The following is a 25,846-nucleotide window of genomic DNA, read 5'->3' as shown; positions in this document are numbered from 1 at the left end:
TTATTTTGATTTAGATGATCAGATCACATTTTATGAGTAATTAATACAGAAAAACGGGTAATTGCAAAGAGTTCACAAACTCTTTCTTGCAACTGTACAGTAAATTGAATTGACTTTATTATTTACATCCTTCATATACATGAGTAAAAATCTTTATGTTACTTCACCAATGGAATGTGGAATTTATAGTAATTCATAATAAATAGTATGTACAACAGGACAGTCAGTAGAGCATAGAAATACAATTGTATTAGCATGAATTAATCAGTCTGATGGCCTGGTTAAAAAAAAGCTGTCCTGGAGTGTGTTGGTCCTGGCTTTTAAGCTGCAGTACCGTTTCCTGGATGGTAGCATCTGGAGCAGTTTATGGTTGGGGTGACTCGGGTCCCCAATGATCTTTTGGGCTCTTTTTACATACTGTCTTTGTAAATGTCCTGAAGAGAGGGAAGTTCAGGACAGATGCACTGGGCTGTCTGCGCCACTGTCTGCAGAGTCCTGCGATTGAGGGAAGTACAGTTCCCATACCAGGCAGTGATGCAGCCAGTGAGGATGCTCTCAATTGTGCCCCTGTAGAAAGTTCTTAGGATTTGGGGGCCCATACCAAACTCCTTCAACTGTCTAAGATGAAAGAGGTGGTTGTTGTGCCTTTTTCACCACACAGCTGGTAGGTACAGACCACATGAGATCCTCGGTGATGTGTATGCTGAGGAACTTAAAGCTGTTCGCCCTCTCAACCCCTGTTCCCTTGATGTCAATAGGGGTTAGCCTATCTTTGTTCCTCCTGCAGTCCAAAACCAGCTCCTTTGCTTTTGTGACATTGAGGGAGAGGTTGTTTTCTTGATATCACTGTGTCAGGCTGATGACTTCTCTGTAGGCTGCCTCATTATTATTTGAGATAAGGCCAATCAGTGTAGTATCATCAGCAAATTTAATTAGCAGATTGGAGCTGTGGGTGGCAACACAGACATCGGTATACAGAGAGTAAAGGAGGGGGCTTAGGACACAGCCCTGAGGGGCACCTGTGTTGGGGGTCAGAGGGGCAGAAGTGAAAGAGCCCATTCTTGCAATCTGACAGGAAGTCCAGAATCTAGCTACACAAGGCAGGGTGAAGGCCAAGGTCTGAGCTTCTTGTCAAGCCTGAAGGGAATTAGTCCAAGAACAGCATTCTCACATAAGTATCTTTCTCCAGATGTATAAGGACAGTGTGTAGACCTGTGGCTATTGTGTTGTTGTCTGTCAATTGGTTGTGTTAGTAGGCACATACAGTGAAATGTGATATTTGCATTAGCAACCAACAGACCCAAGGTGTGCTAAGGAAAGCCCACAAGTGTTGCCACACATTCCTGCGTCAACATAATGTGCCCACAATGCTTGGCAGAACAATACAGAACCCAACCAAACAGAATATAGCAAGCTACAAAAGACCAACAGTGAAACAAACCCTGTCCCTCCCTCCCTATGCACATATGAAAATTATTCTCAGGATAGTATGTGGTGACATAAATGTACTTTGATAATAGATTTACTTTGAAATAGTTAGTTCTCTAATCTGAGGATAGGTTGTCTTTGGCCTCCAGCTGCCTCATGGATTCGTGGTCAACTCCCTTCAGCATGCTTATAGAGAGCCATTTTGGGACCCTGCAGTGATCACTTCCACCAGTTGTTGTGTTTTCAGGAGAGAAGATTGGAAAGAAATGTTCAGAAATTTTCATTTTATTATCTGCTGAGAAATCGGCAATTAGATCCGGCTATGCTATTATAGAACCTGCCAACTTTCTGTTTCATTCCCTTGAATTTCTGCAACAACAATTATTCATAACATCAGCTTTACACCAGGCTGCTTTAAATTAAGATGCAAAGATTAAATGGATTCAGTACTGAGTAAAACTCCTGCACTTTGTCATGTAAATGTTGATTCATTTTGAACTCAGCCTGTTATCATACTGCTAAATAAAAAAAATATTTGTCACAGCTGCTTGGAGAATAGTGGGAAGGTCTGTCTCAATTACATGTGCATGCTGTGAGTACTGCATGAATTTCTCAGCTCAGGCAAATGCAGAATAAAAGCAGAGTAATAATTTCGTTCTGACTGTTGACATTGCCTTGGCAGGCTATAAGCAGTTATCAGGAATTCAAGCTCAGTTGTATCATGTTACTGTGGTGCACTTGTTTTACTGTGCAGGCCAAATCTCAAGCTACACTTTTAATTTTTTTTTCACCTCCAAAAACATCTGCCTTCAATAACAATAGCTGGTGGTATTCAAACAAAACCACTGCAGAAGTTTAGAATCTGAATTAAAATCTGAAGTTTTTACGACATATGCCAATGATGTTCAATGGATCAAGCAGCCTGGAAAAAGATTCAAGATTCAAATTTATTTATAACGTATACATTGAAACTTACAAATATGTCGTTTGTGTTAACAACCAACATTCAAGAGTGTGCTGGACCTGAAATGTAAACTCTATTGCTCTTACCATTGATGTTACCTGACATCTTTAAGTGCTTCAGCATTTTTTGTTTGTATAACTATAGCCATTTGATTTTGTTACCTATCTGACACCAAACTTAAATGATTTTTTCAAATACCAGGTTATTGTGTTGCAGAAACTTTACAATGATTATCAGTGCAGTAGTTGATGTCGCATTGCTTAGCACGTGGGGTTAGACAAAGTGTCATTTTCAGGAAGGGTGTTGTCCGAAACCAGGATCTAAAAGAATCAGGATTCATAGACATCATTCAATCACCATTTCAACCAATGCTGTCAGTTTGTTCTGATTACAGAGAATTAGCAGCACAGAAGAAGCTGTTTGCCCTTAAACTCATCAATACTGCAGCTAAATAATACAAGCTTTTTCCCCTTGCTTTATCCAATCCACTTGGCAGAAGATTTTACTCCCTTCTTCCTTGTGCAGCTTCTCCAATTTCAGTGTGTCAAGACCATGTATTTAGACCTCTCCATTTCTTAGAATTTTATAGCACAGAATGTGGCCTCCCTGTCCATTGAATCTGCTTTCTTCTGAGCCTTTCTGACAGCCCTATTCAACTGCATTTCCCATTACTCTAAAAAAAAACCCAGTTTCTTTGTGATGGTGTTATAAGTTCTGATTCAACTTCCCTGAAAGACAGTAAATTCTGGATCATCACTACCAAGTCTTACAAAAGATTTTCCTCCCATTCTCCTTGTATCTTTTGCCCTGAATTTTGCATATGTGACCCATGATCCTTGAAACAGAGACTTTTTCTGCAAGGTGGAAATGGCTAATTGAAGGGAACATAATTTTAAGGCGATTGGAGGGAAGTATAGGGGTGATGTCAAAGGTTAGTGTTTTTTTTACACAGAAAATCGTAGGACCGTGGAAGCCCTGCCAGGTGTGGTGGTAGAGGCAGATACATTAGAGATATTGCCACATCTGTTCCTCATTCGTAGAAGAATGGGTTTTCCTTCCTCCACCATTGATACTGCCCTCACTCGCATCTTCTCTATTTCCCGAACTCCTTTATTCTGGCATCTTCCCCCTTTCTTTCCAGTCCTAGAGAAGGGTCTTAGCCTGAAACATCAACTGTTCATTAATTTCCATTGATTCTGCCTGAACTGCTGAGCTCTTCCTACATTTTGTGTGTATTGCTTTGGATTTCCAGCATCTGCAGAGTTTCTCATTTTATCATTTAAGAAACTCTTGGATAGGAACACAGATTATAGAAAAATGAAGGGCAGTGTAGGAATGAAGGGTTGGTTGATCTTGGAGTAGGTTGAGCTCAGCACATCATCCAAAATGCCTGATTATCTTCAGTGTTCACATTATTTCTATTCTCTCTCTCTCTCTCTCTCTCTCTCTCTCTCTCTCACTCCTCACTCACACTCTCTCTCAAAACCAGGCAAGATCTTGTATATCTGTTGACAAGTCTCCTAACCTTCTTCGGACAACCTCAGCTTTTCAGTTCTAGTGTTATAGCTGAAAGCTTTTGACACTGGAAATAATCTAGTGAATCTTTTTATATATCCTGAAGGAGCTTCGTTTCCTTCCAAGTGTGTGTGGTGATCAGAACTGGGCTTAATCTTCCAACTGTGACTAAACAAGTGCTCCGCTCAGGTTCAAGATAACTTCCTATCCCTGCATTCTGTCTCTGTTCATGAATGTCAGGATTCCATATGCTTTTCTCTTAATGTGGCATTCCAGTTTCAGTGTTTGTATCTGTGTAATCCAGGTCCCCGTTTTCTCTCTCCCTATACAATAGACCCACTTAACCTATTATTGTTCTACATTTTTTTTCTGCTAAAGTATCTCACTTCACACTTCGGTGCATTAAAATTTCATCAGTCAACTCAACTGAATGCTATTCAATAGCAAGTGCTCCTTCTAACTGCTCTGGGTTGTCTGACGGTCATTTTGAAAATATTAGAAGAAGCAAAGATGCAAATTATTATGAGCAGTTGGGTTTTTCTGAGAATATGTGAAGCAGAAGGAAGTGTAAAATTGAGGAACTTCCTCGGAAGAAGATATAACAACCATCATGAGAAGAGGACTTGCCCTGTTCTCATTGCTACCATCACGGAGGAGGTCCAGGAGCCTGAAGACATACAGTCAACATTTCAGGAACAGCTTCTTCCCTTCTACCATTAGATTTCTAAATGGACATTGAACCCATGAACACAGCCTCAGTACTTTTCCTTCTCCTTTTGCACTACTTACTTACTTTAATTTTCTTTTTAATATGTATTATGTATTGTAATGTACTGCTGCCACAAAACAACAAATTTCAGGACATACTGTATGCCACTGATACTAAATCTGATTCCGTGTGTACACAGTTATCACAAATGTGAAAGAAGATTATGTGCAATGTTAGTTTGAGGAGTTAAGGTATAACAGGCTGGAGGAGCAGCAGATGGTATTTAAGGTGTGTTTTATTGGAGACCGTTCACAGAATCATTCATTAGCAAAACAATTGATAGGCTGACTGCACTTCTATCTTTCCTGGTTATTTGAGTGCATCTTATGCAACGTCTTTTATCTGACTGCATCTCATCCATAGTCGAGGTTGTCAAAGTTCTGTAGTGGTGGGAAATAGAAATGTCACACCAGATCAGTACTTATCAGAACAGTGTAGGGAAACTCTGCATGTGTTGTATCTCTTGAGAGAATACTTAGCGGGAATGTTAATAGTAAAATGGAAGATTTCTCCTCATGGAATCAAAATTGCTTGCCTTCAGGACAAGGGAAGTTCAGCAATAATTATGGCATGTTTTATATTGAATAAGTCCTTCATTAAAATAAGCCAGACCAGTCATCTCTGGCAACGTAATATCAGCTGACAGATCACATCAATACTCTCTCCAGTCTATCCCAGCAATGTGTTTTGATATTGTAACATTGACAAATACTAGACTTGAAAGATTAAAAATTGGCTTTATTCATCACATTTACATTGAAACATAAAGTGAAATGTATCTTTCGCATCAATGGCCTGCCCACAAGTGTCACCGTGCTTTCAACGCAGATTTGTCCACAATTCACTAACCCTAACCCATATGTCTTTGGAATTAGGGAGGAACCCAGAGCACCTGGAGGAAACGCGTCTGTCACGGGTGTACATACAAGCTCCTTAGAGTCAGCAAGGTCATTGGTTCTGTACAGTGTTGCACTAGCCTATGCTGCCCTTTTCATTTTTGCTGCTTCTCATACCAGACTTGTGCCACTGCTGACGGTTGGACTAGTTCCTTCCATCGAGAGCCGGGCTGAGACAAAACACACCAATGAAGGCAGACTTCCGTCAATCTAAGTGTGCTTTAAACCCATGAGTCCTCACCAGAAGCCCTGTATTGTTTCTTTGAAAACATTTGACATAAGATTACTGTCAACAGAAAAACTTCCAAACACATTTCAAAAATTCATTTGTTGTGCATACTAACACATGAATATAAAGACTTTTGGACATCAGCTAAACAAAGTAACAGATCAGGGACTTGCAGAGATTGAGGACAACATTGAAGCAATACAGTTGAGGACTTACTATAAATCAGCCACACCATTAATTTAATTTTTTTCAAATTAAGTATATTATTCTCCAGTCAATGCCTCTGTCTGGGGGAAAATACATTTGCTTGATTGTTCATAAAATCCTTCATTATGTAAACAAAATCCAGATTGTACAGAAGCACGTTTGCACAGACAGAAGTACTGGGCCCTTGGCAATAGTGAAGCCCATGGCTGTTTGCACCTGTCATCTCAGTTTTTTGGCTGGATATCACACCTGTCACTTGAATATGAGGTGGTATCAATTCCACTTTGTCAGCACTTGCATACATTTAATTCATTTCTAAATCTGTCTAGTCAACTATGTGGTTTATGTAACTGGAACCTGATACAGCTGATCTGGTCGCTCTCGGTCTTAATGGTTAATTTACATGCATACTTCACGAGTAACTGGGGAATGGTTTGCTGATTTAAATAGTTTGAGAGTCTTCTCTTGAATGAAATATGTTTTGGAAAAGTATTTCAAAGTTGGTGAGTTAAGAGGCACTTGCAGCTTCATTCCAAGCCAAAGAGTGTTTCTCTTCACAGCGGAAGCTTTTAAATTTGAAACAAAGTCAGTCTTTTTATGAATAGTTGGGCAATAATATGTTCAGTTCATGATGTTAATTTTGTTTTCTCAAATTTATATGGGCATAGTATAGCTGTTATTGCAGTCACATTATCTCACCAGTGATCACCGATTGTGGTTCAATTCTCGCCACTGTCTGTAAGTTTACGTGTTCTCCCCATGATTGAATAGGTTTTGTCCAAGTTCTCCAAGTTCCTTCCACATTCCAAAAGCATACAGATTAATAAGTTGTGGGCACGCTATGTTGGCTCCAGAAGCATGCAGCACTTGAGTGCTGATGCCAGCACATCCTTGGACTGGGTTGGTTGCCGACACAAACATCATATTTCACTGTATGTTGTGATGTACATGTGACAAATAAAGCTAATCTTTAAAAGGTGAATCATATTTCCACAAATGGAATAGTTTTGTTTATGTCTATTAGGATATTTATGTGATACTTGGATTTAAGAGGAGGCTATAGTTCTTGGTAACCGAATCTAGTTTATGGTCTTAGATAATACCCTCTCAGGCCTAGTTTCTGGTGACGGTAGTTATTTACATGCTGAACAGCTGATGGACTGCTGAGTCTCAATGCCTTGGGAGTAGGCTGGGAATGTGACTTGTCTCACATCACTCACCGTTTCCCAGCAACCTACTTTACTGTCTTAAATAACATTTGATGGAATCAGTGAATGGATATTAATAATTCCCAAAAGGATCACATTTTCTGAAGTTTGGTGCACAGCAGCTTCCCAAGGCTTCTTTAATTGTATCTCCCAAATGCAACTGAACGGGCACAAGGACGGCTGGAAATGGCACCAACTGCAAGTGTACCCCTCCCAACAAGTCGTACATGACTCTAGCATGTATACTGCTGGATTAAACTGATGGACTTTGCTTCTCAATAGCATTTGAATCCACCTTCACCATGTGGACAGCAGTAATTCACCACTAACATTGCAGAAGCAAGGTTTTATTATTATTGATAGAAAATACTTAATAGGTCTGGTAGTACAAATGATAAACTATTGGATCTAAATATATCTACACATAACAGTATAAGATACTAAAATGCATCAAAGATAAAGCTAAGAAAATAGATTAATGTTTCATGCTTATTTGCAACTTTTGCCAAGTTCTGATGAAAGCTCATCACCCTGAAATGTTAAACACAAGAGGTTCTGCAGATGCTGGACATCTTAAGCAACATACATAGAATGCTGGAAGAACTTAGCAGATCAGGCATAATCTGTGGAGCGGAATAAAGTTGCTCCAGAACCTGCTGAATTCTTACATAAATTTTGTTTTTGTTAATCCTGAAATCTTAATTCCATTTCACTTTCCACAGATGCTGCCTGCCCTAGTATTTTTTGTTTTTGTTTTTTCTGTATCTAAAGTTTCTTGTATTCACACATATATGACAATGTGATTGCTGGCCAAGCAGATCTGAAACATATCATTGCCTATAGACTGCTCAACTATGCTGGCGTGCTAATGGAGTCAGGTATAATAGCTGCAGAGGTTCTGTAAGCCACTGCTCTAGAGGTTATGATGGACTTTGCTTGACAGCTATTTATACTGGTAGGCTTCTAAAATTGCAATATTTTATCTATTGGATACACATCACATTGTCAGGGTATTCCTAAACCCCAGCACTGACAATCTACATTTAAGCACAGTGAACATAAAGCGCACTGCCTCTCTACAGAAAGAAACTCGGCACTCAGGGTACAAAAATTAATTATACTTTCCATCACTGTGGTTTGGAGACATTCAAATATGTCACATGTTTGACTGACCAGAAATAGAAGCATTAATGACCTTGTTCTCATGTTTCAAAATCCAGGCCCTCAACCCACCATAAACAGGCTCAGGTAACTTTTGCTGGTCTCAGCTACTCTATATTTCATCTCTATTGCCTGTAATTTTTTGACTCAAGTGTCACATATGTTTTGTGTGAAGCAACTCCCAGCTTATTGTCTCTGAAAGAATTCAGCAATCCATCTTGTGTATCATTGCCCTGCCAATGCCATGCTCCACATCCAATTTAGAATTAGGTTTAATATCACTGACATATGTTCTGAAATTTGTTGTTTTGCAATAAATAAAGCAAAACTATAAATTAAAATATACAATACTGTGCAAAAGTCTTCGACACATAGTGTATATATAGTTAGGGTGCCTAAGAGTTTTGCACAGTACTGTATTTGTCTACGTGGAGCAGAGAAATCTAGCAGGAGCAAAGGAAGGTGTGGGATGGGTGGCTGAGAAGGAGGTAGCATGGATGCTAACCACCCTGAGACACCAGGCAAGGCCATTTGATTCCAGGCAATTGGTTTATTGATCATTACAGAATTTCTTCCTACTTTTTCCCTCTCTCATTCCCTTTTCCCAAACATGATTCTCCTTTCCCTATCCCTTCCAATTCTCAGTCCACAACAGAGAACTGTATCAGAATCTGATATATCATCCTTCATATGTCATGAAATTTGTTGTTTTGTGATCGTAGCAGTACAGTGCAGTGCTTAAATTATTACAGTACAGAAATTTTAGGTACCCTCGCTGTATATATGTGCCTACTTTTGCACAGTGCTGTATATATAAATGAAATAAGTAGTGCAAAAATAGAACAAAAAATGTGTTCATGGTTTGGTTCATTGTCCATTCAGAAATCTGATGGCGGAGGGGAAGAACGGTTACTGAAACGTTGAGTGTGTGTCTTTGTGATCCTGTACCACCTCATTGATGGTAGTAATGAGAAAAGGGCATGTCCTGGATTTTTTAAACCTCCTTGGATACCTGCCAGTCCTTTCTTTTGACAGCTTTGCTCATTAACACCACCCCACCTCCCTTTCTTGCACTTGGATCTATTCTCAATTCTCACTTGGATATTCTTGATGCAAAAGGCTTTATTCAGTATTTTATGTTTCAGGCTGGAATTTTTAATGTGGTTTTAAAATATCAACACAAAACTCATGTTGCAAGATTATCTGTAATGAAATGCAAAAAAGCATAATGCCACCCGACATTTTATTTTGCCTAATCCAGTAACTTCATTTGCTATTATCTCACTATCATTCTGCTGGGAAGCAGTTTCTGAAAGGGAGCTATTACATGCAAGGGTTAGCAACATAAATTCTGCTGATGGGTGAAGAACTCACTTGAACACTGGCTTTATCCCTGAAGGCCTGTGATCCTGGAATGTTTTACTAAGATAAAAATTTGTGATTGAAAATCATAATCTCTTTAAAGAGTTCACACTGGATTGTGTTTTCAGTGGTTAAAAAAATTGTAAAAGACCTGCACAATGCATGGATTTATATAAGAAACAAGCCATAATTTAAAGCTGTTATCTCTGACCATTGATGAGCGTAGACCAACGTTATTGTCTGTTCATGCCCGCTGAGACACTGATGTGACTAAATCCTCTTAAGCACTATTAGTATCCGGTATCCTCCATGATACTGGGAATAAAATTAAAATTTCCTTTAGCAAAGCCAACTCAAAGACCATAAGCACCAACACATTCTCACTGTATTCTCTGAAGTTGATTACCCTTGCATACTAACTACTCCCTCCCACTCCCATTCCCCCTCACCCGCCTCCAGTCAGAACCTTGCTGAATGCCATATCATGTTCCCAGGTGGTGCCCATTTCACAGATATGGTCTAGTGCGCATATTCCAGGCAAATTCTACATACAATGTGACACTTAAGCTTTTTTTAGGCTCTAGCTGTGGGTCTTCACATAATCAGGATTTTCTGATAATTATACAGAGGGAACACAAGAATAAAAAAATTGTTTTTAATCATTTGCAACTGGAAAAGTGTGTTAAAAGCTGCTATATCAAATAGAACCATAAAAGAGGCAAGATAATAGCAAAATAACTAAGTATGTTTCTAGATTTGCCAAAGACACCAAAGTAGGTAGGCAAGTAAGCTGTGAAGGACAGATAAAGGCTTAAAAGGCTGCATTATGGATGGATGAAGTGTGTGGACAAAGATCCAGCAAATGGGAGTATTATGTGGAAAATGTAAAATTGTCCATTACAGCAGGAAAAAGAAAGTACACTAACTAAATAGTGAGAGATTGCAGATTGTTCTAGTGCATGACATTCAAAAGGCTAGTAAGCAGGTACAAGTAATTAGGAATGCTAATCAAGTAATATCATTTATAGTTCATGAAATTAAATACAAATGGTATGGGTGTATGCTTCATTTATGCAAGGCATTGGTGAAACCACACCTGGAGTACAGTACAGGGCTCCTTATTTAAGGAAGGATATTAATGTATTAGAAGCAATTCAGAAATTGGTTGGGTTGTTTTATGAGATAGGGTTGGACCAGCTAAGCTTGTATCTACTTAAGTTCAGCTGCGTGAGCGGAGATTTGATTACACCACACAAGACCCTTATGGTGGATTTGGAGAGCAGGTTTCTCTTACAGGAGGGTGTGAATAGTGAGTGGAGAAGCCATTTAATTCACAGATATGGCAAAAAAAATTTCCACCCAAGGTTCAAGACTAATTGAAACTCTGTTCCTTAATGGGCGATTGAAACAGTGACTTTGAATATTTTAATGAAAGGTTAAACAGATACACACATCAGTCTTCATTGAAGGGTCAGTAGTGGAAAGGATAAGCAGCTTTAAGTTCTTGAGTGTCAATATCACCGAGGATCTGTTCTGGGCACAAAAATGATGGAATCACAAAGAAGACACATTAAGGACTCTTAATTTGATAATAGTGCAAGCAACCAATAACAATGTCCTGCAGACAGTTCACAAAACTACTTAGTTTTCTTTTAAATGAGCTTCCACTAAGCTGCGTATGATTGGAGCCTGTAATTTACATTTTGATTATTAGACCAACTGAATGATCTGACGCTTTTGCTGTTTCCAAGTAAATTTAGCAAGTTTAAGAGTAGAGTGTACAGCCTAAAGGTAGAGCGCAAGCCCATGATCAGCTCCATTACTTCTCGCTGATTAAAGCGTTGAGCAATTTTGAAAGTGACAAGGATGAGAGCAGAAGGCGAGCAGATGCTTATTGCTGTCTGCTTGCATTTGACCAGTCGCCCTCTCTCTTGCTTGCTACTGGAGGAAGGTGCAGGAGTATTGGGTCTCAAGCTGCAAGTTTGATCAGTGCAGCTTGTGGCTGTGGACTTGTGTTTGGAGGGCTGTTCAGTTCATGTTATGGGTGTTTCTGGATTCTGGACTTTGCATGATTTGATCTGGGTGGTTTGAGGTAGACTGAGGCACTTCAATGCAGATTAGCTCTGCAGCCTACAGTCAACAAATGACACAGCACCAGACTGAGCTGAACTAAACTAAACACTCCTCGACCGTTCAGAAGAATCTGTGGTTTGATTTTTAATATTCTATGTGTTACACACTCGTTTTTTTGCTGTTTGCGTGATTTGTTCTTTTTATTATGAGTTGGTATGATATTGTGGGCCTTTCCAAGTTGTGGCTGGAAGAAGTTCATAATTAAGAGCTTAACATCCAAAGATATAAATTGTATCAAAAGGACAGGTAGGTAGGCAGAAAGGGTAGGTGGCTCTGTTGGTAAAAATTGAATCCTTAGAAAGCTGACATGGGATCAGAAGATGTAGAATCAAGAAACTACAAGGATAAAAATGGCAACACACACAAAATGCTGGTGGAATGCTGCAGGCCAGGTAGCATCTATAGGAAGAAGCACTGTCGACGTTTTGAGCCGAGACCCTTCGTCAGGACTAACTGAAAGAAAAGATAGTAAGAGATTTGAAAGTGGGAGGGGGAAATCCGAAATGATAGGAGAAGACAGGAGGGGGAAGGGTGAAGCTAAGAGTTGGAAAAGTGATTGGCAAAAGGGATACAGAGCTGGAGATAAAAATACCCTGATGGGAGTTGTACACAGTTTCTTATAGTTTCATATATATATATAAAATTGCTCTGAACAGTAGCAAATTACAATAGGAGATGGAAAAGGCATGTAAAAAAAGACAATGTTATAATAGTAATGGAGCATTTCTATATGCAGGATGATTTGGAAAATCAGGTCAGTGCGAGATCCCAGGAGATGGAATTAATGCCTACAAGGTAGCTTTTTGGAGCTGCTTGTGGCTGAGTCCACTAGGGGAAAAAGCATTTCTGAACTGAATGTTGTGTAATGAGCCAGATTTGATTAGGAAGCTAAAGATAAAGGAAACATTAGGAGGCAGTTATTATAAGTTTGAGAGGTGGAAGATAAAGTCAGAAGTATTGGTATTATAGTGGAGTAAAGGGGGCTACAGAAGCATGAGAGAAGTTGGACTAAGTTGATTGGAGGGGGATACCAGCAGGATGACGGCAAAACAGCAATGGTAGGCGTTTTTGGGAGCAATTTGGAAGGTGCAGGATAGATACGTCCCAAAGATGAAGTAATATTCTAAAGGGAGAATGACGTGACCATTGCTGACAGGGGAAATCAAAGACAGCATTAAAGCAAAAAGAGCAGGCATACAATATAGCAAATATTAATAGGAAGATAGATGATTGGGAAGCTTTTAAAAACCAACAGCAGGCAACTAAAACGCCATAAGGAGAGAAAAGCTGAAATAGGAAGGTAAGCTAGCCAATAATATAAAAGAAGATACAAAAAGTATTTTCAGATAAAGAGCAAAAGAGAGTCAAGAGTAGATATCAGACCACTGAAAAATGATGGTGGAGAGGTAGTAAGGACAAAGAAATGGCAGACAAACTGGAAGGTACTAGCAGTATACCAGATATTCCAGAGTGTGAGAGGACAGAGGTGAGTGTAGTTGCTATTACTAAGAGGAGGGTTCTGGGAAAGCTGAAAAGTCTGAAGGTGGACCAGATGGATTGCACCCCAGGCTTCTGAAAGAGGTAGCTGAGGACATTGTGGAGGCATTGGTAATGATCTTTCAAGAAGCATTAGGTTCTGGAAGGTTTCCAGAGAACTGGAAATTTGCTTATGTTACTCCACTGTTTAAAAAGGGAGGGAGGCAAAAGAAAGGAAAATATACACTGGGCTTGTTATATAGCTCGTTTTTGTTTCTTATTTTATCAGGTCTTGTTTGCATGACTTCAGTACTTGGGAAGATGCTGAAGTCTATTATTAAGGATGGGGTGTAAGAGTATTTGGAAGCACGTGATAAAATAGGTCAAAATCACACAAAAAAACACACATTCCACAGGGAGAACGTACAGAGACTCCTTACATAATGGCACTGGAATTCAACTCCAAACTCTGAAAGTCCCTGAGTTGTAATAGCATCACACTAACTGTTTACACTACCTTGGTGCCCTTTTGATAGTTGAAGGTTGTGGGGAGAAGGCAGGAGAAGGGGATTGAGGGGGATAATAAATCAGCCATGATGGAATGGCAGAGCAAACCCAATGGGCTGAACAGCCTCATTCTGCTCCTATGTCTTATGGTCTAAAGCATATTGTTCAATTGATCCTCTACATACGGCTGGATGACTAGGCAGTGGAATTCAGTGATACTGTGGTCTTTCATCCATTGCAACTCAGCTGTTTAAACGGTGGTGTACTAGCTGAGCTCTGATCTTGTTGGTCTGAGTCACCCAGAGGAGTAGTGGTGGTTACTTCCATTTATTTATTTGTTGTTTATCTTTATTTAGTGATTCAGTATGGTAACAGGCCCTTCTGGTCCAACAAGCCCATGCTGCCCAATTACACCCACAAGATCAATTAACCTACTAATCAGAAAAGCAATGTCATATGAAATGTGCAATTCTGAAGCTGCAGGAACAGGCAGATCACAGTCTTTGAAGGAGGGTTCGGTAAGCAAGATTTATTGAAAGAGCATACATGATCCTAGACTTTATAAATGAGACTTGGAGAACAGAAATTATGTTAAAATAATCAGAGCATTGTGTTTCATTTTGGTCATTGCATTAGCAAAAGTACAAAAGGCTTTGTAGAATGGCCTCAGTGGTGAGAAAACTATGTGGATGGGCTGAAGTGAATGAATTGTTCTCTTTAGACTGAAGTTCAAGGGGTGCTTTGTTTGAAAAATCAACAAAAGCAGGAGACAGTGAATAAAGATCTCTTTGATAGGAGTGTTGAAAAACTGAGATAATTTTACAAAAAAACAGCAGGGAGTTTGCAAAGAAACCATTTTCACCCTGCAATACCTGTTTCAGTTATACATTTAGAGCTAAATACCCCTTCCCAAATGCTGGTATTTTTAAAAAATTACAGCATTTAGGGTTTTTAGCGTATCTCTGTAAGAATAAAGCTTGTAGTCGCTTGTAAATTTATTGCACTGTAAATGTCAGTTACTGAAGAGAAGCTTATTGATTATGATATTTATTCTATCAGTGTATCACAGCTCATTTTTAAAATATAGTTGCAGTTCTTTTAAAATGTATGGTTCCACAGTGCCTCTCCGTTATCCAACTAATATAATTTTTAAAATACAGTACAGAGGTGGATTGAGTTTAAAGGGATTACTGGTGAAATAAAGGAATGAGAAATACTTTAGTTTAATGCCTGAGAAATGTAGCTGTTTTTATTCCCCTCAGACTTTATTAATATAGGTTAATTTATGTCCTATATCCCATCTGTTTAGTTTGCATTTTGTCCATTTGGCCTTGCCTGTAGCTCTTAGATTGGACATGTGGTTCCGTAATGTGCATGCTGTTCCCAGGGTGAATCTCAGAAGACTACAGGTGTATTCCTGTGCTGTCACATTTTCTCACTCTGGAAGATGCCATTCCCTATTCTTTCCTACCTTTACAGTCTAATGTAGAGTCGAGTCCTGTAACATATTGGGCAAATAATCCAAAGGCCAGGATTTATTATCTCGAGGCATGGTCAGATTACACTCTTACAACAGGAAGAGTTAATTAAGGCTAATGTTAAAAAGTAAGTGCCAGCAAAGATGACCATGAAGTAACCAAATTGTATTAAACACTCGCTTGGTTCATTCATGACCATTGGGAAAGAGGTCTCCGTCCTTAAATCAGTTAGGTCAGTGTGTGATTCAAGTCACACCGTTATGGTTGACAATTAACTGTCCTCTGAAATGTCTAGCAAAGTACTCAATTGAGAGCAACCAGAGACCAGCATTAAGTGCTAGGATTGCGAGCAAAGTCTTCATCCTGTTTACAAATAAAAGAACAAAGGTTGAAATTTGAGCAGAGGAGGTTCCTCCAACTAGCACTCTCCAATATAGTGCTGGTTTTTATGCAGTATCCACCTGTTAGTAATGAAACTCCAACCTGATGGCATGAACATTGATTTTTCTCATTTCTGTCATTTTTCCCCCTTCCCCATCCCTCTTCCTCCCTTCCATACTCTTGTTTCCCTCTTATCTCTTCTCTTCTCCTCAACAGTCTATCACCTCCTCTGGTGCCCATTCTTGTTCCCTTTTCCATGGTCCAGTCTCCTCTCCTATCAGATTCCTCTTCCTTCAGTCCTTTATCTTCCCAGCTTCTCACTTCGTACCCCCCTTTTACTCACCTACCTCCCCCTTCTCCTGGTTTCACCCATCACCTCCCAGCTTGTACTCCTGCCCCTTCCCGCACTATTTTACTTTCTTCCCCCTTCCTTTCTAATCCTGATGAAGGGTCTCAGCCAAAGACATGGACTGTTTATTCCCCTCCAAAAAGTTCCTCCAGCACCTGTGTGTGTGTGTGTGTGTAATAAATGAAAGCTTTTAGCGGTTGTGTGATGAATGATAATTTTTTAAAGTTACTGATCTTAAGGATTATTGTCATCTTAATAAATTATACTATAAAGGATGTGGAGAACAATGCTACTGAGCACTAAGCATAATTCTTACTGAATTTTCCCAAACAGTATGAAGCCAGAGGACCAGGAAGGCCTTTGTACCAAAGAAGAATTTCAGCCAGTTCTGTTCAAGCGTTTTCTGAAGATTCAAACAATCCACAAGGCAATCTTAGTCAATGCAAGGATCTTCAAGACCACAATAATCATCATCCTTACAAGTACACATCTCCAGAGATGTGGGTGAATGCCAACTCTTCAGCTACCCTCCAGAACATGCTGTGCAATGGATCCAACAGAGCAGTGGTACCACGGGACCTTTTAGGTATTGTAGCCTTCTCTAAGATTTTTGTTATGTTCCACATGTTGAAGTACTAATCTAAGATCATAGAGAATATAACAGTACAGCATAACTTAGGCCCTGACCCACAATGTTGTGCCTATCCTTTAACCTTCTCTAAGATCAACCTAACCCTTCTCTCCCACATAGCCTTCCTTATATCTATCTAAGATTCTTTTAAATGTCCCTAATATATCTGCCTCTACCACCACCCATGCAGTGCATGGCATATAGCCTCTCTGTGTAAAAGAATTTACCTCTGATATTCCCCCCTCCCTGTTTCCTCCAATCACCTTAAAATTATGCCCTCTTTTATTCGCCATTTAATCAATTTGGAGATAGATTCTTAAACACCCCGAACTTTCATCTGAATATTGAGAATTTTACACTTTATAACATGAGGCTCAGGGTGGTTGCTTGCCCGAGGGTCCAGGAAACTGTCACTGTGAATAACTTGGAGATAACCTGTTTTAGAGCTAAGTACTTTTCCCTCCTCTCTCCTTGTGCCCATCCCTCTGGAAAAGTTAATTTGCATGAATTCCCTGTGCTTCCAACACAATTTCCAACTGTGCTATGGTGACTTCTTAAACAGGCAATCCCAGCGATGGTGTGTACAAATTCAGGTCTCAGCCTGTTTGCCTACCCTTTCCAGTGATTTTGACCGATCATGCAAAACAGGGAATCTGGGCGGGTAGTAGAATTAAAAAAAACAGATCATGCATCATCGCAGGGATTTGCTGAAACAAGATGGTGGCATTAGTGCCCTGCTCCTATTACTTCCAGCTCCTGTCTTGTGTGTCGAGAGCTTTTCTGAATATCCACGTCTGGTCACTTTGCTGTCCAGGATATGAGACAGACAGTGACTGTTGGTGTGATCACATCAGTTGCTAACAAAGGAATTTCTACAAAAGTCACAAAAGCTGCCATTAAAGTATTAAACAAAATCACCACTGGCCATCAAGACTGAGCAAACCCTGAGACTGATACCAAAAAGTGCTTTGTGTATTGGTTAAGAGTCTGAAGACTAAACTATGAGGGAAGAAATTTATTTGAATGCTTCAGCATTTATATGCGGTGTCAGATTCCTGGGTGCCTTGGGAAAGCAACCACCCTGAGCTGAGTCAAAGTAAGTGGAAAATATCTAATTTTCAGATGAAAGATTTGAGTGTTTAAAAATATATCTTCAAAATGATTCTGTTGAACATAGCAGCATTATAGCTAAGTTAGGCTTGAGGTTGTTGCAAAGGGAAGCAGTAATGTAGCAGTACTGGGCTATTAATTCAATCCTTTATGTGGTACTTAATCTCTTATTAGTCAGCTCAAAACATGGTTTGTAAATTTGAATAAGTATATATGCTTTTAGAGGAAATATTGTAGAATAGTAAATTCCTGTAGGAGAAATGTGCAATCTTAAATCCAATTGTATAAGCTGCCTGATACATCAAAAGGTAATGTTCAGAAATGTGGAGAAAAAATTAATTGAAGTGATTTTGTTGGAAGCTATAACAATAGAATAAAATTGTAGAATAGTCACTACCTCCTTCAGAGAATGTAATGAAATAGGGAGTCATAAGACCAACTGCATATCTCCAACAAATAATCTGTGCTGTACTACAGAGGCTAAATGTAATATATGCCAGTTATAATCAAAACAATTTCGATTTTAATGTATTACATTTCAACAATTCAATAATATTACTGAATCAGCAAATTAAATGCAAGGATTTTGAGGGCTAATTATTTTGAGGATAGCAATTATCTTAAAGTCTGAGCAATACTTCAGAAGATGATGGAAATTGTGATCATATTTGATATCATGCTAATATCAAGCATTACGCAAATGACAAATGCTATATTATGAAGATTAGTCAATTTCTATAACTAGATAATTTTTATGATAGGTAAAATGGAACGAGTTCTATGCTCCAACTCGATGCTCTGTGCTCCACTACTTTATTGATATAAAATGGAATACATTCAGTGAGTTCAGCTTCTCACCCATGTTAACATACAGCATCAAATGAGCTGAAAATTCTCCCCACAATATATGGGAATTCCATTAGTTCTGTAAGGCAATTCCTAGCAATGCAGACAAAATGCTGGAGGAACTCAGCAAGTCAGGCAGTATCTATGGAAACAAGTAAACAGTCAATGTTTCAGGCCAAGGCCCTTCTTCAGGACTGGAAAGAAAAGGGGAAGATAACAGAATAAAAAGGTGGCATGGAGGGGAGAGGAAGATAATAGGTGAAGCCAGGTAGGTAGGAAAGGTAAAGGCTGGAGAATCTGACAGGAAAGTGGACCAGAGGAGAAAGGGAAGGAGGAGGGGATTCAGGGTTAGGTGATCAGCAAGGGAGAAGAGGTAAAGGGCCAGAGTGGGCAATAGAAGAAGAGGGGAGAGGGAGGGGAATTTTTTTTACTGTAAGTAGAAATCGATATTCATGCCATGTTGGAGATTACCCAGATGGAATATAAGGTGTTGGCATCAGAAGTAGCCATGGACCAATATGTTGGAATGAGAATCGGAATTAAAACGTTGGGTACCAGAGAGTTCCACTTTTGGCAGTTGGAGCGGAGGTGCCCAACAAAGTGATCCCCCAATTTATGACAGTCTCACCACTATAGAGGTGGCCGCATCAGGAGTATCATTAAGGCTATCCCTATTTGTCCAGAATTCAAACAACCCATTGAGGCACTTCAGTCTTGTTAATGGTTGTGAAACAAAGACTGGCTAAGGTGGATAAGCATGGCAAATATTCTTCCTAAGCCTAACCGTAGCATTAAATTGGCAGAGTTACTCATTTTGCAAGATAGAAATGGAAGAGGCACGGTCTATATAAGAACGTCCTGTTCTGGCCCAAGTGGACTTTGATGTTAATAAATAATCCTCCAGAACATTACAAATGTGTTATTTTTTCCACAAGTCTCAGCATACTACTTGCCGCTGATGTGAAGAGGTCACAGCTGCATGGTCCTTTCCTTGCCCCAGCACCCTTGCATTTCCCATATCTGCATAGTCCATCAGAACTCTCAGATTTGTTAGTGAAGTGCAGTTCTGTGGAGTTACACATGGAATCATCAGAAATGATTTTCTTATGATTGTATTATGTAGAACAGGGTGTTAACACAAACTCTGAAGACTCTTTGATCTTTCTTCCTTTAATTGTAGTCTCTGCACTTGATACATATCAATTATGCTATTGTTTGCACTGTTGTAACTATGTGGTTTTATGCAGGTCTTGTAGCCTTAGTTTTTGGTCTTGTTTTGTCTGGTTGGATTGGAGCTCCTATCTGGAGAACACGCTAAGGTGGTAGCGTGATATTAATATGCAGCAGCCTCTCCGGACTCTGGATTGGGGATTGCCAAACGTTATGTGTATTTTCTGGCGTAGTCTGTTTTGTCATGTGCTTTTGTGATATCATTCTGGAGGAACGTTGTCTCATTTTTTAACTACATTCCATTTGTGGTTTCTAAATGACAATAAACTGAATCTGATTCTGATTTGTTAATTTATGTTTTTTGAACCTGTTTCTATTCTTTAAAATTTTGATAACAGAAACAGTACTGTAAATGCACTCAACAGATCAGGTATGGGAATAGAAAGAGAATTAATGTTCAAAGCAAAATACTGCAAAATTGAGTTGGCAAAGGGGATAGAGTGAAGGGAATATTGCTAGTCAGGTAGGGCCTTTTTGCCATAGTAACATCCTGAAGAAGTAGATGTGTTAATGAGAGTTGAGAGGGAGAAAAGAATGGATGTAAAAGTTGTGAAATGCAGAGCTGTAGGAAGTGGCCAGCAGATAATGAAGGTGGAGGGAGAGGAAACACTGAAATTATGTGAGAAAGATTGATCAGAGTGTGGTGGAGAATTAGTGATGTGTAGCTGGAAGTTATGGCTCACCCTTGTGGACTGAGAGCAGGTGTTCTGCGAAGTGGTTGCCCAGTAGTCATGTAGACTCAACTACATGGGACTGTTTGCCCAAGGAGCCCAGGAAACCATTACTGCGATTAACTGCTGAAGCACATAAGTACATCTATTCCATTATAATTTTCTTTTCAGACTCTTCACCAAAACAGAAGGCAGAAACAGGAAGTCACCAGTAATGAATCTGGTGAATCCAGAGTAGATGAGACCACAGTCCTGCCTGATTACTGAATACAGTACATCAGATCTGAAAAAGGTGCAAGTAAGCCATTGCTTTGCCCAGAAAAATTACTGGGGTCACTGGATGGTGGGAAGGAATGAGAAAATAGAAAGGTGCCAGTGGAAAGGAAGTGGTTGGCGGAGAGTTGAAAGAGACTGGGAGACTGTCTCGCTGAACACCTACGCTCTGCCAGAGAAAGCAGGATCTCCCAGTGGCCACACTTTTAAATTCCACGTCCCATTCCCATTCTGATATGTCTGTCCATGGCCTCCTCTACTGTCAAGATGAAGCCACACTGAGGTTGGAGGAGGAACACCTTATATACCAGATAGGTAGCATCCAACCTGATAGCATGAACATTGACTTCTCTAACTTAGTTAATGCCCCTCCTCCCCTTCTTACCTCATCCCTGATGTATTTAGCTTTTTCCCCCCTCCTTTTTTTTTTCTCTCTGCTCATCACTTTGCCTGTTCTCCATATCCCTCTGGTGCTCCCCTCCCCCTTTCTTTCTCCCTAGGCCTCCTGTCCCATGATCCTTTCCCTTCTCTAGCTCTGTATCCCTTTTGCCAATCACCTGTCCGGCTCTCAGCTTCACCCGACCCCCTCCGGTCTTCTATCATTTCACATTTTCCCCTCCCCCTCCTATTTTCAAATCTCTTATTATTTTTCCTTTCAATTAGTCCTGACAAAGGGTCTCGGCCCGAAATGTCAACAGCGCTTCTCCCTATAGATGCTGCCTGACCTACTGCGTTCCACCAGCATTTTGTGTGTGTTAGTTGAAACAATAGTTTTGGACTGCTGAGAGGCTCCCACAGCCACTCCTTAGATGTGGAGAAACTGAGTGAAGTTGTCCACTGTGAGAATGGGTTCACCCAGACAAATGAAAGGTGCTGGATGTCTGATCGAGGAGGAGGCAGAGCACCTTTGGGCTATCCAGTTCTGGGATGGAGGTGTTAAAGGGATTGTCTCAAGGGGCTGCTTGGGACTAGACAATCACAAACTGTCAGAGTAGCAGAGACATCAGAGGATTAACTGGTGTGAATGAGAAGAGACTGGTCCAGAGAGAAGGAAGGAATGAAGGTCAGACAAAATAGGTTCAGTGGAACACGAACAGACTGACTTCATTTACTGTAAATTAGGGAATTCTTTTCTACAAATAGCACCATACATTATGGGGTTATGAGTATTCTCTCAGACTTGTGCTTTGGGATGCACACCAGGACATGAGCATTCTCAGGAGCTGATGAAAACCGCCTCATCTTCTCAATGCATGTTGGGCAAAGCTCGTTATCATTGCTGCAACAGGTCACCAACCAAGCATCAAAACTGGCTAAACCTTTCTTTTACCCACATCCTGTCTTCAACTCATGACTCATACCAGTATACAGAACCTGTTTCTTCATTAAGCATCAAGCATTCATTTGGGAACAAATTTGTATCGCAGCAAACATCCCTGAAGAAGAATCTCAGCCTGAAACGTCAACTGTTTATTCATTTCCATAGATGCTACCTACCTGCTGAGTTCCTCCAGCATTTGTGTGTTGATTCGTATGGGGCATTTTACCAAGATTCCTATTCCAGCTCGGACCTGTATCCAGTGCCCAGAGGCAAAAGTCAATGTAAAATTTAGTTTTCTTGCAGGCATTCACATAAAAATATAGAATTTATGAAAAACTACACTTAAAGACTGACAAATAACGAGTGTGCAAAAGAAGATAAATTGTGCAAAAATATTAAAAAACAATATACTGAGAACAAGAGTTGTAGAATCCTTGAAGGTCTGTAGGTTGTAGAATCAGTTCAGAGTTGTGGTGAGTGAAATTATCCACAGCGGTTCAGGAGCCAGATTGTTGAACGGTAATAACTGTCCCTGCGCCTGGTGGTGTGGGACCTAAGGTTCTGTACCTCCTGCTCAATGATAATGAGAAGGGGGCATGGCCTGGATAGTAGGGGTCCTTGATGATGGATGCTTCTTTCCTGTGTAAAACTTCATGTAAATATACTCTATGGTGGGGAGGCTTTTGCTGGTGATGAACTGGGCTGCATCCACCGCTTTCTGGAGGAAGTGAAGGTTGTAAGACCTTCGCCACCTGCAAGACAGTGGCTGTTTTCTGTTTAATTTCTTCATTTCTAACTTGTTGCTCCAGCCTGTGGAAAAACAGTTTTCAATCAGAAGAGTCTAGAAAAGCTAAAGTTTAAGAATAAAATCAATAAAGGTCAACTATTTAAGGAAAACCTGAGGGGATACTTCTTCACGCAGAGGTTGGTGAGAGTGTGGAACAAGCTGCCAGCAGAAGTGGTGGACGTAGGTTTGTTTTCAACATATAAGAAAAGTTTGGATAAATAGCTGGATGGGAGAGGTATAGAGGGCTGTGGTCCAAGTGCAGGTGAATGGGACTGGCAGAATAATAGATTGGCACAGACAAGGTGGGCCATAGGGTCTGTTTCTTTGCTGTAATATTCTATGACTCTTGACTGACACACTACTACATTAGTGATGTTGAAGTGTCCAGCTTATTGAAATTTTATTCTTTCCTGTTTTTCCTCTTGACTTTAACCTATTTCGTCATTTTATTGCAGTTCAGTCCAAGAATCTGAGACCGCCAGAGGAACCACTGAAGCCTGAAAATGTATCGCAGCTACCAGCGAACTCATTCAACTACAACGTGCTTCAGCACCTTGGCCAGTTCCCCCCACTCCTGTCTAACAGCCAGATCGCAGAGTCCAGCAGCCAGCAGAAAGCAAGTGGAACCAAACCAGTCATGTCGTACGCCAATGCACTGCGGGCTCCGCCAAAGCCTAAACCTCCACCAGAGCCTGCAAAGAAAAATGGCGACCCCCTATCTTTGTTTCAGGAACTCAGCATAGGTAGTTCATCAGGTAGCAATGGGTATTACTCTTACTTCAAATAAAACAAATTTATTTCCTTTTTAGATTTTAAAATGAGTCAGAACAGTCAGGAATATAGTTTGTTAAAAATATTTAGCAACTCTCTGACAGAACTTCCTGGAAATCTCTTTTTTTTTGTTTCTGTTTTGTTTAATTTTGACAGAAAGGTCTCATCCTGTGTATATTTTACATTACTTTATGTACTTTGTAGTTGATCATAGATTCCTAAATTCAAAATTTATTTCAAAAAAAAACAAAAAAAATCTTTGATATGCATAGTTAAATCTTGTAACAGCTGAGAAAAAAAAAGGAAAAAAAAGTTTTTAAGCAGAGCATTAATTTTCCAGTCACTTTTTAAGAATACTTCGCTGACATAGAGTAGCATACAGTGCTGGGATTCTATACTAGAAATGGCCAGCTTACCACGAGGAAGAGATCTAAAAAAATGTTTCATTTCAAGCAAAGTTTCTTAAAAAATGTTAAATGCATTCTGAACTGTTTTGATCAACTGAAAGATTTTACTCTGTGTAAAGTGTTATTGTAAACAAACTGCTTTTAACTTAAAAATAGGATATATATTTGCATAAACATACACACATGTATATTAAAATTCAGTTTAGACACAAAGCTTTTACTTTTTAAAAAAAAGGCAGAAATCACTGCAGAAGACGTAAGCACACCTTCATCACATGCTCTGCTTTTTATTTTTGTTTTCTGGGTCAAGCTGACATCTTTACTTGTTGTTTCACTGTTAATTTGATAGATTTTTTTAAATGAATCATGAAGATTAAATCTAGATATGCTGGTGCTTAGTAGATTATTAACTTTAAAAAATGTGTGAATTTAGTTTAAAGAGAAAAAAGAACTTGTTTGGTTTCACTATGCATGTGTAAATGTTTTTAAATCTGGCTTATTTTCTTTGAAGGGATGCACAATAGTGTGGAACTTCATAGCTTTTTGTAGTTTAATTTTTGGTACATTATTTGATGTTTACATTAAAATGTGATGACATACATGAAATTCTAATATTCTAATTTTTTTTGTTTTTATGGAAATACAAATACAGAGTGACATCACTTCCTCCATATTTCTGTTTGAAGCATTTCCTCTCCTACTCTCCACACGCAAAAAAGAATTAAGTATTGCTATCAGCATTTATCCAGCTATCAATGAGCGTGTGCTACTTCAATGTTCCTCTGTGCTTTTAACCTTATAAATACATTCACAAATTTTTAGGTAATTACAGTTTTACTTAACTGGTTATCTTCAGAAATGTATCTGTCCTGATAGTGGTTGGGTGGCATTTTATGTTCAGGTGTTTCCTCCTATTCTCCTTCTCCCACCCCCTCCCCAACACCCATTTCTCCCCAACTTCTAAAGTTTTGATTTGTTACTCTGGGCATTGCAATAGCTGCTGCAGTCAGGAAATGTGTAACACTTTCCATCTGCTTTTATTTTCTTTTGTTCAGTATTAAAATATTTAAATTGTATTTTGTCTGTCTTTTTCTGTGAACTTGGTTGAGGCATTGAACACATCTGACACGGCTATCTACATTCAACAGTATTATGCAACAAGCTGTATTCTACAGGATACCCTTCATTAGGAAGGGTTGCATGTTTAATCAGATTCAGATTTATTTATGATGAGTACATCAACACGTACAATGAAATGTGTCATTTGTATTTACAACCAATGCAACCTGAGGATGTACTGGGGGCATCCTGAAGTGTTGCCACACATTCCGGCTCCAACAATAGTATGTTCACAATGTTTGGCAGAACAACCCACAAGCAACAACAGTAACAAACCAGTGTTTCTTTGTGCTCTACAACCAACTGTCATGGTGTCTCCAAACAATCGCCCAGTTTCAAACTATTTTTCTATAAGCTGCTGCTGCTAACATCTTGAATATAATTACTGAATCCCAATAAAATAGTGTATTTATCATGGTAGAGGTCTTAAACGACTTACAGAGGTTCTACCAAACCAACAAGGAGTAACAGAAACAACTTTTCAGGAGCATCTTAAAGAAAAGAGGGGCTTAGAGGAGTTTGAGGTCCATTGACCACTTTGTATGAAGAAACATGACTTTATATCATTTTTGTCTCATTTGACTTGTATCCAACATTCTTAAGATATTATACTGCAG

At 39.5% G+C, this 25,846-nt stretch overlaps 1 protein-coding gene across 6 annotated transcripts in view; it reads left to right on the top strand.

The window, feature by feature from the left end:
- helz (helicase with zinc finger) overlaps window positions 1-25,186 on the top strand; it is a 300,135-nt gene extending 274,949 nt beyond the window's left edge. For all 6 annotated transcript variants that reach the window (XM_059948283.1, XM_059948286.1, XM_059948285.1 and 3 more), the window contains 2 exons: window positions 16,397-16,649; window positions 23,388-25,186. In XM_059948283.1, coding sequence (XP_059804266.1) covers window positions 16,397-16,649; window positions 23,388-23,719 — 585 coding nt within the window. In that variant the 3' untranslated portion in view covers window positions 23,720-25,186. The remainder of the gene's footprint in view (window positions 1-16,396; window positions 16,650-23,387) is intronic.
- The last annotated feature ends 660 nt before the right edge of the window (window positions 25,187-25,846 follow it).

Source organism: Hypanus sabinus, chromosome 23 (genome assembly GCF_030144855.1).
Source record: "Hypanus sabinus isolate sHypSab1 chromosome 23, sHypSab1.hap1, whole genome shotgun sequence".
Lineage (NCBI taxonomy): Eukaryota > Metazoa > Chordata > Chondrichthyes > Myliobatiformes > Dasyatidae > Hypanus > Hypanus sabinus.
This window is presented reverse-complemented; position numbering and strand designations above follow the sequence as displayed.